This window comes from Aptenodytes forsteri, unplaced genomic scaffold (genome assembly GCF_000699145.1).
Source record: "Aptenodytes forsteri isolate BGI_AS27 unplaced genomic scaffold, ASM69914v1 Scaffold81, whole genome shotgun sequence".
Classification (NCBI taxonomy): domain Eukaryota; kingdom Metazoa; phylum Chordata; class Aves; order Sphenisciformes; family Spheniscidae; genus Aptenodytes; species Aptenodytes forsteri.
Window position 1 is genome coordinate 4684613 of NW_008795259.1, and position 17586 is coordinate 4702198.

At 40.6% G+C, this 17586-nt stretch overlaps 1 protein-coding gene across 1 annotated transcript; it reads right to left on the reverse strand.

Moving 5' to 3' along the window:
- Positions 1-8932: 8932 nt before the first annotated feature.
- SERPINB1 (serpin family B member 1) lies at positions 8933-16758 on the reverse strand. The gene is made up of 7 exons (XM_009279195.2): positions 16731-16758; positions 16286-16461; positions 14144-14281; positions 13214-13331; positions 12474-12616; positions 11551-11718; positions 8933-10509 (listed from the first exon to the last, which is right to left on the reverse strand). The coding sequence occupies exons 2-7, from the start codon at positions 16451-16453 to the stop codon at positions 10108-10110; spliced, it is 1137 nt and encodes a 378-aa protein (XP_009277470.1). The 5' UTR covers positions 16454-16461; positions 16731-16758; the 3' UTR covers positions 8933-10107.
- Between the last annotated feature and the right edge of the window lie 828 nt (positions 16759-17586).

Genomic DNA, 17586 nt, shown 5'->3' on the forward strand with positions numbered 1-17586 from the left:
TTTTTTTTTTAAATAATACCAAATCATTTGTTTTTTTCTGATGTGTTGTGTTGGCCAAACAATGACTGGTGCTTCATTTCAGATTTACAGTATTGCATTTAAACAGTTTTTAAAAACTTGTATTTGGCTACCTAATTAAATTTGTAAATAAATATTTCATTTTTGGGAAAAGGAAGAAAACTGGTTTGCACTGAAGCCATACCAAGCTCTTTGCACCTCTCTCGAGCTGTACGTGTGATACAACCCAGCCACCTGCAGGTCAGCTACCTGGTATACACAAATTGCAGGCAGCTATTTCTTGACAGCAGAGGTATTTGGTAGTGTAGGGAGCTTAGATCAGAGGGGATGCCACAACTGCATATCCAGAGTTCGTTCAGAGCAACTTCCACAGACCTCCTGGTCTGAGGATGCGGTTCCAAGTCAGGAAGACAACTTTAACTTTCCTGCTGCAGGAAATTCAGCTGATTACTCCTTATGTTTCAAGACAGATTGCTGGACCTTGGCCTTGACCGAAGGTTTTCAATATACAATCTGCAAAACTTTGTGCTAACAGTCCATGAAGAAACTTTCTGATCACTGTCTTCTCCTGACCAAAGGGTATTTGTATTGGAGATTGATTTTGCTGTGAGGCTCCCAGCTTGGTAGTCTTCATATTAAGTTCTTCTGCATGACAAAAACCTAGGCCTTAAGCCAAGGATTGTGGTGTAACTGAAATGTTTCAGAAATTAAACTGATTGCATGACTGCGTACTGTTAGAAGGTTTGAGTCGGATTCTTTAAACGTTTCTGTGTGTTCTCCTTCCTCAAATAAGTCCCTGCATTCTTCACAGCAGGGTGGTTTAGCAGGGCAGGAGCTACTTCTCTGAGTTTGCGTCTGCCCTTTCAAGATACATAGAAAGGTGGGAACAGAGGTGAAAACATGGATTATATTAATCCAAAATACTCTTGGCAAAATTATTTGTGCTATCAACCAATGTTCATTTTAATTCTTAAGACACAGAGAGTTGATGTAAATATTTCTTTACATGGCCCATGATTTGCAAGCTGACCACAGCTTGGTAAACTTGGATTGGTAAACTTGAAGATGTTTTTTTGTCTTATGGGTGTACGAGAGGTTGGTGTGCTTCCCTTTGACACAACTGGCAGTCAGAAGTGTTGGGCTAATGCAATCTGACGTATTTTTCCATTCTTATTTTCTTTTATGAGCAAAAAAAATGGGATAACCTCACCAGACTTTCTTAACTTCGCTAGTACCTGCTAATGCTCAAATGTAATTCACTATAAAGTTTTACCCAAGGGAAACCCCAGACCGTAGTTTCTTGCCTGCGATTGACAGAAATCTTTACTCAAAGCCTTAACATTCTATTTACAGCTCTTCTTTTAGTTATTTAAGACTTGATCAAACTTCCCTTGATACAACAAATTGTGTCCCAGATGGTACAGCAAAAGTTGCACAGAAGTTTTGCAGAACGATAATCGTGTGTTTTGCCCCATATGCCTCTCTAGTACCCCCTGTTCTGGAGCAGCTTGGTGTATTGAAGGTGGACCTGATGAAAATCCTCTGTGGTGGTCTGCGCTCAGCAAAGACTTGGTGGAGTTTAGCTGATAGAGTCTCTATCAGCCACAAAAGTCTGTGGTTGTAGCGGCTCCAGCCAGTCCAGCTGTGCAGAGATTATTATTTTCTCTGCAGTATCTCCTCCGAGTTGCTTGCAGGCCACTGCAAAATTGCAAACAGAGACAGTCTCTCCTGTGTTCGTAGTGCTCCTGTGATGGTCCTGCCTCTGTCCTGCAGGGAAAGTGCAGAGGAAGAAAATGGGCATTGCTGAGCTTGTGGCTGAAATGAGGAAAATTAACATATGCTGCTGCATGGAGAGGGTGGAAGTGAGGCACTAAGAAAGCCTGCAGATAAGAAAGTAGTTGAAAAGCAGTTGTTGACTGTAGCTGTTTGTCCCCTTAAGTGTGGCCTAAAAATTTCTGCATCAATAGAAGCAAGAGCTGGAGGTGACAGGAAACTGCAACAATGCTGTATAGTCTGTGCAACAAATAAATACCTTGGGTTTCCAGTGGAAGGCGGTCTAGGGGTGGTCCTTACGCATTCTCAGTAATCGATATGAATTGTGGTTCAAGCAAATACAGATTTTTCTGCCCTGGTCTGAACAGACTGTGGTTCTCCCTTCGTAAATACTTAGTCCGTGCTCCTGTCTCCCACCATCGGCCTCTAAGCACTCATGCATTATCCAGACAGTGCTATACTGCAAGCTTTCTCTGGCTTGGCAGTCCTCCTTCTGTTATTTGGAAGGAGGCAAAGACTTGTAGCCCTGTGCAGAGCCTGGGTCTTTTCCTCGTCTGCTGCCTCACACCCCCACCTACAACGTGTGACATGATACATAATATTATTTTATAATGTGTTGTGATGTTAAGGAAAAAGGATAAGGGACCTATTCTCCACAGTCCCCTACTGATGATGAGGCTATGCCTGTTCATGGACCAAATTGCAAATTCTCTAAAAACTGCAGGAAAAAAAAACGTTTAGGTCAGATATATCATGAAAGTAATAAATGAAGTATTCTGTACTAATAGATAAGGTATGACTTAAATGGATATGTGGGGATGGAGATGTAGGCATTGTCTTTCCTGTAATTTTACAGACAAGTTATGCAACAATAGAAGTTGCAGAAGATTGTTATATTAAGTACCCACAAAGGATCATTCCTTATTCCTCATATTACAGAGAAAATACCATAACCGTAAACCAAAAAATGTGAAGTCTCTCAGCTGTCTAGCAGGGGCATTGTGTTTTATCTGGTAAAAAACAACTGAGATGGGTGAAAACATAATATGACTAAATTTTTTTTAAATTAATAATTACAGCGTCTGTCCCATAATAAGGATTAACTGACTTTTGAAAAAAAGCAGATGAGGACCTTCAGGGTAGTACTGGAATCATAAAATATATGACACCAAAAATTGTACTTGAAGGGGAAGAATTTCTCACACTTTGTAAAATTTTTCCACGACCTTTCATGATAGCCAGAAGATGATTACTCATGGAGCTCTGAGATTAAATGCAAAGTGACTGACCAGGGTCATACATGTACTAATGCAAGAAGTAAGGCTTTCCATATCTGTGAGGGCTTAGATATAACCATTTACATTCTGTGGCATGGATATGAGAAGTCATTGCCTAGAACAGAGGATGTACTGCATAGTTATAACCCATTAGTGGACTATAATTATTTTTTCAAGACCAGTTTAACTCAAGATTTACTTACTAACAAACACTGAAGACTAACAAAAACATGGGTTTATTTTGCTTTGCTGGGCTAGTATTTGGAGGACATAAAGTGTTCCTATTTGGGTCAGATATTAGAGGACATTCCTGGTGCGTGCTTATGGAGTATGCTAAGCAGGGGATTTAGTGATGAAGAATACCAGCAAAGTGTGAAGACAGGTTTAGAATTCCCAGCAAGACATTTCAGACTCTTATTCTTGGTAAAGTTAGCTTTTTTCAAGAAGTGGAAACTACCGACATAATTCAGCTGTAAAATGTGTCACAACTATTCTCTTCTGGGGTTGGACACACATTACCAAAGGTTTTGGTCAACAGCAACCCTGTCTTGTCTAAACAGTGGGTTATAAAACTGACAGTAGGCTTGGTATCTCTCCGTGGCATCTGATGAGGCCCAGAAGCTGATAATACTGATAGTTTTTGAAAGCTTTGAGCAACGTGCCTTTCTAAAGATGAGCAAGTCTTTTGACAAGCTTCATTTATGTAAATTTGCATGTTTTTCTTTTTAACCCATAATTCACTTGTTTTTGTTGTTTGGTTGGAACTTTCTTGTTGCTTGAATTAATATAGTAATTAATTAGGTGAGTATTTTTGTCCTGCTAGTCCTCGGAAAGGCATATGGAGAAATAAGGCAAGATGTGGTCATGATAGGGTCACCCTGAAAAGTTAATGGACTTTGATTCTATACAAGTCCAAATTAGCAAAAGTTTTCATAACCTGTAGATGTGAGCCAGGGATCTTGTCTGGTGCTCGCTTGGGAGTTTTTGAGTGCTGTGTGGAGGAACATGTGGGTTGAGGTGGAAGTAGTAGGGGTAGAGGACTCCTGATTGCACAAACATGGCTGAATCTACACTGAGGAGTACTGGAGTACCGAAACCAGGACAGGAGGCACCCCTGAAACACTGGTTCAGAATAATCCAAGCAGCCAGGACTGCTGTGATCAGCACCGGCCATGAGCTGAAATCACAGAAGTGGGATGGGAGCTTTGGGACAGGTCTCTGCAAAGCAGCTCTTTCAGGACTGGAGCAGAGCAGCAGTGGTGAGTCCTCCCTCCCTGATCCCCATGCCTACCGCTGAGACGAGCTCAGCCTGCAAGAAGGGAGCTGAGTAGGTGTAGCACGGGGTGAGACAGAGTCCTGGATTTCCATAAACTCTATGTTGTGTATTTGATGTGGAAGAAGGAAAGGAGGTTTGATCAAGCTGCTCTTGCATTGGTCACAAGGGCTTTTTCCATGTATATGGTGTTTCCCATGGTTCTTTGTACTGTTTCCCATTTTTCCCCACCAAAAGAAAATAAAAAAATAAGAAGTAGAACCTGCTGACCTTACTATGGAGACTTCATTAATAATTTCCCAGTGGCAAAAATAGTCTGGCTAGGAACCTAGGTCAGTTTTATTCATTGTGCAGATGAGCTCCCCAGTGGACCCCGGTCCCTGGTCTCTCCCATCACCGGAAGGTCACAGAGGGTGGCTGGGGCTCTGCAGGTTTTCTGCCACATTACAGGACGAGAGCCAAAGTGCTAAAGGGATTTCACTAAGTGCTCGTGGGGTGGCTAATACACAGGACAAACAAGCTTGCAGGTGTCCTAGGCCGGGGGATATTGCCAACAGCTAAGCCAATAGCTCACCTGTTATATGAGGTGGATGCACGCTAATATTTTTCCTTGTGACTGAGTTCACTGCGTACGCTGGGTAGGATGCCTTGTACTCATCTCCTTCCCCTACTCCTCCCTTTCCTTGGAAACTATCAGTTGTCTCCTCCCATGCCCCAGTTTCAGAGCAGCGTTAATCGGGGTATCTTTTCCAGTGCTGGAGTAAATCTAAGCAGCACGTGCTCGCCTTCAGAGGGCAGCACAGCTTGGCAAAATGTTCAGAGGTGCTTTTTCATTCCTCAGCCCCTGGTGGGTTTTTCTGTCACTCCTGCATGTAAAGAGATTGTGCCCCTCAGGACAGCACCGTCAGACAGTGCAGTCTAACGGGCTACTGAAATGTTGGCAATAACAAGTTAAAGTTTCAAAGCCGTTGTGTCTCGTGGCCGTTTTCCAAGCGAAGTATTATTTACCTTTTCCCTTCCTCCCTATGGTAATTAGCAAGATGCTACACTGGAAATGGAGTGGCTGCTCCCTGCTCTCTCCCTCCTGCTGACGTGCATCTCTCTTATATTCCCTCTAAAAAGTATCATCTCCACTGTTTGAAGAACTCCATGCTCCATCAAAAGGTCCCTCATGACCAGATGCACTCACAAATGGACTTTTCACCCCGCACCATTTCCTGTCCCTCTGAAACAGAGCCGAGGCAAAAATGTCCATTTCCTCTCAGGATGATGTGTAAAGTCTCCATGTAGGATTGGCAATGCTGCTTTCAACAAGCAGAAGCCAATCTCCTAGTGAAGTTGCTTCAAAAGCACAAGATGAAAGAATGAAGTTAAAAATTAGCGAAGTATATTTCTTTGTTTTCTGGCTTTTGAGTCCCTGGGGCCTATCTTTTGAAGCTCGCTTAAGGGCAAGAATGGTCTCTTCTTAAGAATCGCCTGCTGATATACTGGTGTATTTATTTATCTATCTTCAGAGCGTAGAGCTTTAAGGACATACTAAATGCTGCAGTGTCAACAAAAAATTGGGGATGAGATTTGGATCCCATCAGATGACAGTTGCTTCCGCTGAAAGGAGCTCCATCAAAATCCGCCATACCACTCTCTCTTTTTCTCTTATATAAGTTGTTCCACCAAGAAGTAACGCAGACCATGAGAAAGGCCACGCCATAGCCCATGTTGGGGAATTCAATACACATGAGAAATAACTTGTATTGATATAAGTTGTTTCTCCCAATAGTAACGTACCAATGTCAAAGATATGGATAGCAAGACCAGAAACATCAATTAAACAATGTCCCCAATGAATTCCGTTGCAGTTTTTTAGAAAATTATCTAATTAATATCGTTGCCATTATTTAGCTAGTTTCATTCTTGCAGATAAAAAACTGGATGATATAGCTGGTAAGGAGTTGTCCAGGCTTTTATACTAAATATTTGTGTGAAACCATGACTTCTATTTTAGTTTTCTTGTACTGTTTTCCATGCACAAAGATTTTAAATCCTCAGTTAACCTCTGGGCTGCATTTTTTTCCCTTTTCTGTGAGTGTTTTCTCACGTTGAGAGAAAAGCTCTTGGCCAAAATGTCTATCATTTTCCATGATATGACTTTGAAAGTGATTATACAAGCTGTTTGTTTGAAGTTCTATTTAACCTGAAGATACAACATTTTCTGGCTGATGTGATGAATTTGTCATTGAATTGCCAGCAGCTACTGTGCATGTTCAGCATGTTTGCAGACAGGCTGTGCTCTTCAGGATTTTGGCTGTGGTTTTTCTCTTTTATTGTTACTCAGTAGTCACAGATTGCATAGGGATTGCCCCTTAATGAATATGGATAAGAATACATATTTAGTTGGTACCATAAGATGACATGACAGAGCTAGACAGGTTTGTCACAGTCAAGAAAAAAACCCCAAAAGCCAGTTTCAGATTTCAGTTGCACCTTTTTATCTCAATAGGTTCAAGTGAATTGCACTGGTCTTATTCCTGTCTAATAAAGCCATATTAAAAAATCAAGACAAATATCTGTCTCCAAGACGTCTGGGGGCTTGATCAGGTTTATCTACTTTACCAGGATTTTGGTCATATATAAATACCTAAAAACATTTAACAGTGAAAGTATTAGTAAAGACGCTCTGAGTTAACTCACCTATGTAAATTTATCTCTAGGATAAGGTGACTTAAAACCCAGAGATAACCGTCCTCCTTATCCACACTGTGCTATTTACTTACTAGGAAGAGCAACTTAAACTGTATCAATCAGATGATAGAAAGCAGCCAAATGGTGGTGGTGGGTGGTGTTTTTTCTTTTTAACTTACTGAAATCAAAGGGCTATCGTAAAGAGTCTATGTAAGCAGTAGTACAAAGTCTGGCTTACTCATCACATCACAGTGAGCAAATACTGCTCTGAGCTGTGGATTGTTATAAAGCCTGGTCTGCTTAGGAGCGGCTGAAATGGCGAGTGAACTCCATCTGCTGTAATCCCCTCTTCCACTGGAAGAAACTCACATGTTGTCTTCTCAAACCAGCAGCCTGTTGCAAATTGGTTTTGAACAGGGAAGTTCACACTCAAGTACTTATCGGTTCCCTCCTAGGAAATTTAACAGCAGTCAGTCTGACTTTTTAGTCTTGCAGTCTCCTAGATCGATATGAACAAAAGATTTTATATCTGGAAAGTATTTTTTGTGTATTGTGTGTGTGGTTTTATGACTGCTACTTAGCTAAGACTAAGGCTAGGCTCCTGATTTTGTATTGAGACTTCTGATGTGACATTCTCTCATCTTATATGTTGTATCTTTAACTCATTAAAATTACAGTTTCTTCCTTGGTCTTCAGTTAAAGCATCTCATATTGAAAAATTAGCAAGCTTTGAATGCAGTGAGACCTGTGTTCATTCAGTAGTTCTAAAAATAGTCCTTCACCTGAGCTAGTTGAAGCAGCATTTTATTTTTTAGAAATGTCAATATAATCAGCATTCCACTTTTCCCTGTTGGAGTCAGCCCTCATCAGTCACTTCTTCTGATAGGAGCACAGACAAAAAGTATTAAGGAAAAACACCCACCATGGTCTTATTGTGGGACATGAATTGTGGGAGGGGAGTATTTGCCAGTAGGTTTGCTGTTTTTTTGAAATGGTTGAATGTGAAGCAAATAATCCTGACTTTACTGAGATTCTTACTGCTGAGATTTTATTTTGTGCGTCCTGTCTGTAGAAAACCAAGTGTGTCTCAGTATCATAGTTCAGTTTCTGAATACTGAGACCAAAGTAATAAAGAAATACACGAGTCTCCTCATACAGCAATGCTGATTTGTACTATTATGCAAGGTTTTATCTTTCTTCCGATCTCCTGGTAATTACAGCCCTAAAAGCCTTCAGACCTTATATAAATCTTGCATACACTGACTGAGTTTAAGCATACGAAGATAAGGATGTAATTACAAAGGAGTTTCTGAGCCTTAGACGGGTTTTGACTATGGCAGCAGCAGCTTTATTTGCTAAAAGGCTGAAGACACAGGCCCAGAAACTCAGAACGAATGCAACGTCAAACCAGTCCAAATTTTTACATGGGTTTTGTGCTAGTATTTTTCTCACTGATTTGCGAAGCATTGGTTTTTCAAAGCATTCAGCATAGAAAGGGTTACGTTCACATCTGTGCTCTGCAATACAGGCTCTCCTTTACGACAGAGCCTTTGCAACCGAGGTGTTGCTAACACATGGAAACACGTTTACTAATGTGCAGACCAAGTGCTTGTGTCATTTCATACAAACCGTTACTCTCTCCTTCTTCCCTGTAGGTGCTAGCAGCTGGGGTCATTACACTTACAGGGGAAGCTGATGGTTCACGCAATCATCTCTTCTACCGAGTAATTTGTTTTTCAGTATTTTCACCTACTCCGAACAGGACAAGGACTTCATACAGCTAGTGACACCTGCTGCACCAGTGCTTTTCTTTGGAGCTAGCCTTCAGGTAGAGTTATTTTTGTACTCTGAAATACTAACTTGTGCACAGAAATTTCCATTTTGAACACAAGTTTAAGAAAAATACTTTTATTTGTTGCTTAAAGACAAAATTAATATACAGTTTGCAATTACAGAAATTATTGTGCCCCACTTAGAACTGAGGTTGTACAGGTAAATGTTACAGTACCCAAGATATACATGATACAAGCAAATAACCTCCAGAAATAAACACAGAACACTAACTGTATGTAATTACAGTGGCTCCCGGGCACAAGGCTGTTGTACAGTACAAAAGGCTTGTGTATAAAGAGATAGTGGAATTCAGCTCAGTAGAAGTTGAACCCTTGCACGTAAAGAGACACATCAGATACTTACTGCAGATTATACACAGTCATCCTCCAAGAAGCTGAAGTATTTTTTGAGGATCACATCGGTCCTGGCCAGAATCTAATGGCATACTGAAAGCTTGTGAACTTGCAGAAAGGCACGCAATTAGCTTCAAGCACCTAAAACCTCTAAGCCCTGACACATTTTCACATTTTCAATAACTAAAATGGCACCAGACTATACATTTTAAAAATCCTCTTTAAACATGTCACCTGAAGCTGTTACTCATTTCTTCTCAGCCAAAAGCTGTATTGCAAGTTTTCTGGCTAACGACTGGAAGGGGTTACTTTTGTTTAAATAGCTTAATCCTTTCTCTATTAATAGATGTCTCTAAACAAATGTTATCTGACCTTCTATTTTACAACAGAACTGAGTAAAGTCAGCTGTTCAGGAACATGCCTTTTGGTGCCTAGAAGTATTTTATTAAGATATCTTTGAAAAGCAAGACTTTAGGGGAGGAATAGCTTTGCAGGAACATCCTGGTATACATGCATAAGGAATGACTGGATTATTATAAGTTATCACAACAGGGGGCTGTCAACACAGAGAAACCCACGCAAGGATGCGTACAGGGTGATCCTATGCTTTAGAAGACCCAAGCTTCCTCCAAGAGTATTTCTATTTGTAGTCCAATTTCAAAAGATTTCTTCTGCCTACAGTTAAGATTTTCCTAGTTATTAAAGATGATGCCAATCTCAAGGAAGAAAAAGAAATTACTCCTCAGTTTCTCTGGGATTGTTTTAATGGGAAAGGCAGAATCTTAAAGTTACTAGGAACTCAAGACAGGAGCGTTAATTTCTACATCAAAATCCAACTCATTTGGGAGCAAAGCTTTCATTGACTACAGCAAGAACTGGTCTGCAAATGCTAAGTTCTCTTTTATGGAGAAGCATATCTGCCAAAGAAAAGTATGCTTTGCGTCGGGTTGTGGCGAATAAAGAAAAGGAAAGGATGGTCAGCATTGAAATCCTCTTCCATAACCATACAGAGCATAGAAATGCCAGCAGTGGCAGCTGCAGCTTCCGTGCCTTCCTCATTCACTTCTACAAAAGCCTTGTGGACAATTTTAGAGAGAAAGAGGTCACATGCCCCTGACATTCCCGACAAGTCAGCCTTGCCACTGTCAAATACATCCAACAAGCCCATAGCAGCTAAATCTGATTTAAGGTCATAGCTTTCTTCTAGCTTAAACTTTGGCAAACGCACATGAACGTCAGTGGAATATAGATGCTCTGGACATGTCCATTCCTTCAGCTTCTCTAAGGTAAGCTGCTTTTCCAGCTAGAATTAAAAAGACAGAGATCATTACACATCACCAGTGTAGAAATATTTCATTTTCAGTAACATTTACAAGGCTTTATAGAGCAATATACAACTGTAAAGCAACTATACAAAAATGACCATACCTGTATCTTCGATAGCTCCATATAGATCAAACAAATGCTATTAAAATTAAGTAGAGTCAGTGCAGTTTTTACTTTACAGAGTAATGCAGACATTTGCTCCTTGCTGCAGTGTACAGAAGGGAAAAACATGCACTGATGGCAACTAAACCCAGTCATTCTTTCTGTTTAATCTAACTAAATGGAATTACATAATTAGAAACAAGTAACAAAAACAATCATCAGAGAGCTCAAAGAAGCTGATGTATTCCTGGTCATTTAATGGAAAACAGTCTCACTAGGCTAAGAAAAATAAAGGCTTTCAAAGGTAATGAAAGAAAAGTTCTGTCATTAAAAAAAAAAAAAAAATACATTAACGATTTTCCCCCCTTCCCTGCCAAGCGCCAAATCTGTTGCATTAATGTCAGGTAAATGTCAGACTCGGGACAGGGATATGTGCTGCAACTCTCCCAAGAAACGCAGTGGGTATATTGCTAAAAAAAAAAAAAATCACCAAGGCAAGTTAATTTTTATAGTAGTTTTTGTTTTCGCAGTCTCCCTCATGGTTCAGTTCAGCGAGCCAAAGGACACATGATCACAAGCTACAAAAACAAGGTAATGAAAGAAAAGTTCTGTCATTAAAAAAAAAAAAAAAAATCACCAAGGCAAGTTAATTTTTATAGTTAACTTTGTTTTCGCAGTCTCCCTCATGGTTCAGTTCAGCGAGCCAAAGGACACATGATCACAAGCTACAAAACCAGAACACAACTTATTCTCCTGCTGCAGCGCATGCACGTATTCTTTATTGCAGTGCTAGTAGAGCATTGTCTAAAAATATGCTTGATAGATATGGGGCTCTGAGAACATGGGCTCATTAAGCCTTTAATTTTGAATGGCTGAACTTATTCATTAAATAACTGCATTAGCTTAGATGGGTCACCTTCTGCAGTCCAGTGGAGTCATCTTCAATGTCATCAGGTAACAGGATGACCATACTAAGTTCTCTTCCATCGTAAGGCAGCTCTAAAACACGGACCTTCACTTCAGGGATATACCCAAAACGAAATTTGTTTTTCTGATACATCATTTTCACTGTCTTTCTTTCATTCTGGATGGATAAAAGGTACCAAAAGTAACAGTTAAGAAAATACTAATTCAAAGAACTGATACGAAACAAGTAAGTTAAAAATTGCATTCTTGCAAAAACTCTTCCTCCATTATATCAGGTGATTATAAAACTGCCTTTGTCAGACTCCTGACTGTTTAGTAACAGTTTCTTCTGAAGACATGAGTTTGTACTATATTTGGTTCTCCTTTGGCCTCTATAGTACAGTCCTCACAGAAACTGAAACAATTTCTTCAAGTTGCTGTACATTTATATTGTTCTAGCCCCCAAAATAACGTTAAAAGTCAACAAAGATCAACTCTGTTCAGCATAAAGCAGATGACTGTATACAGTATCTTGTAAAGCTGTTAACATAAGCAGAATAGAGAAGAGGAAAATGGGCTTAACTAAAATGTGCAATCATTTTAATACCATTTACCTAGCATCACAAACAGGCACAGTTCATAGCAGGTGAAACTGCTAGCGGACAGAAACTCTGCTAGGCATGGGCAGGGTCCTAATCTATACATGAGAATTGTCTCTGATACTATTCCAGTAAGTGAGAGAACAAATAGCTTGCTGAATACAGAAAAATACTAAAAATCGATAAAAAACCCTTTGGGTGAACTGAAAACATTCATGCAAGACTTTCTATTTATATTTTTTTATTATTTTATCTGTAAGCAAAGCTTCGCTTTAGCACCTATATTATTTGACCTTTTTGTTAGATATATACTACCAAGATGTATCTGTATTACCTTGTTTAACCGAAATGGCACGCCAGTGGTGTCGGCTTCTTTAAATTTCTCTGCCCAGCTCCCTTTGAAATAAATAGCGTTCACCAGTACGAGCCTGGTCATGTTATCAACTGCGCCTTCAGACAGCAGATTAGGGATTTTACCTTCAGAGGGGGCAGAAAAAAAAGTCACAACAAAATCTTGTAATAAGTTGATGGCATATAAAACATACATGAAGAAACTGATACCGTAGAAATACTACAAATATAAAACTCTAGTCCATTCCTGTAATAAAGTGTTTCAGTACCTGTCTCTCTACTTCACCACTTTTTAATAGTAATCACTACTATAACTTTTGATATACAGTAATTTGATGAAAATATGGTATTTTTAGCTTAAACTGTCATGTGTGACTCATCATACAAGAACTAGAAAACACCCACATTTTGGATTACTGGATTTAGAAATATATACACAATATGGACCGGGACTGTCTAAAACAAATTGTCCAACTCACGAGTGTAAATTTATGTTTAGGCATCTCTCCTGCACTCATCGGCCTGAACACAAAAAATGGAAAAGTCTCAGGACTTACGGAACTGTTTAAATGTCTTGCTTAGGTATTTTCTGGTTCTGTCAACACATCGAGCGAATATCCCAGGGCAAAATTAAACTGTTCTAAAGGCGGCAGAAAATAAAGCTTATTCCTGCTCCCAAAGTATGAAACGCTACCAGTTACCTCATTAACCAAAGTCGTTTACCTTCAGTTTTCTCCTCTACCCACTGGTTAATTTCTTTCCTGGCTTCATCACAAGCCTGAAGAAAATCAACTGTAGCCAAATCAGCTCCATATAATTTCTGAGTGTTAGTCAGGAAATCCTAGATTTTGGAACGATAACAATAGCTTTCATTGCATGCAGATAAGAAAACATCTCTTTATGATGTAGATAAGGTGCATGTCAAACATTATCACCGCCTCTGAGGTGGGGCTCTAACAGTGCACTGCCTGGGGGGTTTCTGGGGTTGGGCTGTTCTTTTTTCCCTGTCAGCATAAGCCTCATAGTACATCTGCCAAGTATACAGCTGATGGGATGCTTACTGCAGGTGTTGCAATATTTACCTGTCATTCTCCTGAAACAGGCTCAAGCACAGCTAGGATAAAACAAAACTCTCCAAAAGAGCTGAAGAGGGATAAAAATAGCAACCTAGGTACACACAAAGGTATAATTCACTGGTGAAGAGGCATGTTGTTTAGACATGTTGGGCATCCCCTCCCAAATAGATACAGCGTTTTCAAAAATATTTAAGTAATGTGGTACTAGACCAATGAAAATCCTCAAAAGCTGATTGCAACAGACACAGAGCTGGTTGCATCCTAAAAAGCTGGTTGCAACAGAGTGGGATGTTATGATAGTTACTGTAAACTAAGAACCTAGACAAGTGATTCTTCTCTTGAGCCCAAGAGCAGCAGAACCGAACAAGCAATGAAGAGGATTTGCTGTGCAACATCCTTTAGGTGAGATGCACAGATGCCTACAGATATGGAAATGCATATGCATGTATGCAACACTTTTGTTGACTGCCTGGTAACATTTAGAAACATGCCTAGAAATATTTCTACTTCATAAATACTCAGACAGCTGCATTTTCCCACAGGTTCCACCACACCATCACGATCTGCACCAGCGTACCGGCAAAAAGCTGTAGGACTTCTCTCCAAAAAGCCGATTGGCAAGCCGTAAGAGATAGGGAGCATTGCTTCTGTTTATATCCGTAGTCAGAGTCTGAAATCTTGAATGAATATCTTCAACTTTGTCAAAATGAAGCGTCTGAAATAATAGAAGAGAACTAGCTGCTGCTAATACTGTCTTAAAAGAACATACAGTATATCTATAGGGTGGGTCTGATCCAGCAGGTAGGTAGGTTGAGGAAAGAGAAAAGAAGAGGCTGGAAGCTGCTTAGAGACTTCTGTAAACCTCAAAGAATGAATGAAACTGTTCCTTGGTGATACGCTACCTGTGTCAGCCACTTGTGTTAAGCTCCTGGTTTATACATAGTCACAGCTGAAGCTGTTAACCATAACCCCGAGTCCTGTCCGCGTGATGTCTGCATGCCTCCCCTCCGTGGACCACTGGGCACGAGGACTCATTCCCAGGTGGGGAATTGAAAAGAGAGTCTCTTTGATGCCATAGAGACACTTCAGCTTTCTTGCTTCCCCCTTTGGCCCAAGGGAACCTGGGTTTTTGCTTTTCAGAACATACAATCAAAACTAGCACAGGTGAGGTCTTAAGAAAACTTAGAACCATCTTCTATGGTTTTATGAAAATATAACTGCTTATATATATATAAAAAAAAACCCTGTATCATCTTAAAAATCAAATGCATCGCTGCAGTTTCTCTTTACCAGTACCGCCGTTCCCAGAGGCAAGCTGGCTAGCCAAGGCTTACAGATACGACAGCAGGAGCTGCCAGACCTCATTGACAGGGAAGACTAGACCAAAGCAGGGACATTCACATTTAAACTTAAATCATGTGTTTCTCAATAGGGAAGACTGCTGTGAAACAGCCACTGGATTCAAAGGAAAGCCCTCGTTTTATCTCACTGGGTTTTTGGTCAGGCCTTGCTGCCCACATTAATGCAAAGCCGTGTTGCACATATGAATAGATGAGCAAAAACATCACAGAAGCAACTTACAATAGGATTATGATCACAGAAACAAATTTCTATATGCTCGCAAACAGCCCTTGACAGTTATCAATCACTGTCTCCCTAATTAGCTATGTTTTCGCAAGTAAAGCACTATGGTACGGGAACATGCATTACTAAAGGTGACTGTGCTGAAACACTTTTTTTCCCCCCAGGTTCCTTTTGCATGATTTCTGCCATCAGTAGGTTTATCTTAGGTGGGGCTGTCAGTTTGATTACATGGCATATATGTTCAAAGTCTGTTTGTACAAGTAGTGAGAAAATAATTTTATTGTCTTATTCAGTAAGCACAGCACCACTCAACATATAAAACAGTTCCTCCTAAAGTCCAGAATACAAAGGTGAAATTATTCATAGGCAAGTACATAACAATGACTGCAATGAGAAGTCTCATACGCCCTTTTGCACTAGCGGGCGTTAGCCTTACAAAGGGGAAAAATAATAGTGACCGACTCCCTTCCATGCAGGAGGCCTCAGGGGAAACTGGCACACTCCTACGTACACCATTTTTGCAATTTATAATGAGGTTTTTTAAACTATCCTACCTAACCTAAGGCTACGATAAGAATAAGCGTGTGGGCTCAGCTCCTATCCAAGTGCCTAGCTGTTACTAAGATACTGATACTTAGGTAGCATCATCATGTATTATCATAGTTGTTATGCTTTAAATATAAAACTATATATTATTACTGTGTTTCTTACAAAATACACAGTGTTATTAGTAATAAGCGTACCATTCGTAACCTTGTATTACAAAGCAGTAGTTCTTTGTTGAAACGTCTCAACAAAATCTAGTAAGGCCTTGCTGCTGTAAACTCCAGTCAGTTTAAATGGAGGCTGATTAATTAATGAAATTAGTTTCCTACTTAGAGAATTAACTTAATAAGTGAAATTAAGTGGGAAACAAGGGCCATAGCAAATATGGAAAGAGGGCTCTGGAGCACGGCTGGCAGAAGGTAACTGCAGAAAGGAGCCCGAGGAAAACTCAGTGAGCGTGACAGAAATCTTGTCCTGAGCACGTAAAAATAATACCCTCCTTTCATTTTCCCTCCTCTAAAACACAACAATTTTTAATGTAAGTAAAATATAAAGCAAAAGAGAATTTTTTTTTTTTTTTTTTACTAACCTTCAGCACCTGGGCCTCTGTATTACCTTTGGCCCCTAAAAGGACCATGGCCAGAGCAGCAGAGACGCTGACAGGAGAGAAGAAAACATTTCCTGTTGGGTTGGTCTCATTAAACCTTCTGAGCAGATCAAGTGCAAATCTGCTGTTGGCATTACGCAGGTTCTCCATGGTTATAACTGAAAAATAAAACAGTCAGTAAGGACTCCAGGAAACACTCTTTAAAAACCTAACCTAACCTTGTGTGACTCACAGAGTAAAGACTGGATTAAACTGGCTGCAGCTAGGTACAGAAACAGCAAGAATTTCATTGTCAGTGCATCTTCTTCTTCAAAAAAAACCAGTCACATTGAAAAAGCGTATTTTTTTCCACACAAATTGTATATCCCAACCTTCCCTATCACACTAACTTTAAAGACATTATTTAAAAAAATTCCTTGCCTTCTACCTTGAAATGGGAAGTATGTCTGCTGGCAGGATTGCAAATTAAAGTCTTGCAGTCTCACAGACCCAGCGCACGCCAGAGAGCTCACTGATGCAGCTTACCCCGAACCCTGCACAGAAAGCATTCACAGTAACTGCTCAGGGAGATTTAGACACCTTTCAGCCCGCCTTCATGGCACAAACCAAAAAGGTGTCAACCCTGCCAAAAGCTTAAGCCGCCCGTCTTCATGGCACAAACCATGCCCCAAAAAGGTGTCAACCCTGCCAAAAGCTTAAGTATACGCTTACCTTCAGCGGTGTAAAGCACCACTATTTTCACCAGCCTGCTCTGCCAAGAACCAGAGAGCTACCTGCACGCTGCATCCAGGTACCACCACACCTGAGTCCCGACAGGGCTGAGCGGCCCTAAACGCATGGGCAGAGAGCCCAGGGGTTTTGTTAGCTGAAGGTGAGGTACCGACTAGCAAAGGCAGAAGCGAAGTGCAGAACAAAGCTTCAGGGCTGACACTGCGCAGCTGGAGCGGTGATTCATTTTGGTGAGATGCTCCCTAGGAGGCCCTTGGAGCGAGGTGGGGTGAAAGGTGCGAGGGCTAGGTCAGGTGCAAAAACCTATGCAAAGGCTAGTGGCAGTACTGCTTGATGCTGTAAAACCTTCCTGTCCGCCCAGCTCAGATTCCTGCTTCTCTTTGCTTGCTTGCAGCGGGACTTTTGGATTTGGCTGTTTCTAGCTTGTTTCCTCACGGAGTTTCATTTTAGACACAGGTATTTGTGCATCTGCCCGCAGCAACCAGGGCAGCAGCCCAGTGATACTGTTACAAGTACTGTCCAGACCCAACTACATGGAGGAGTTTGCACCAGAA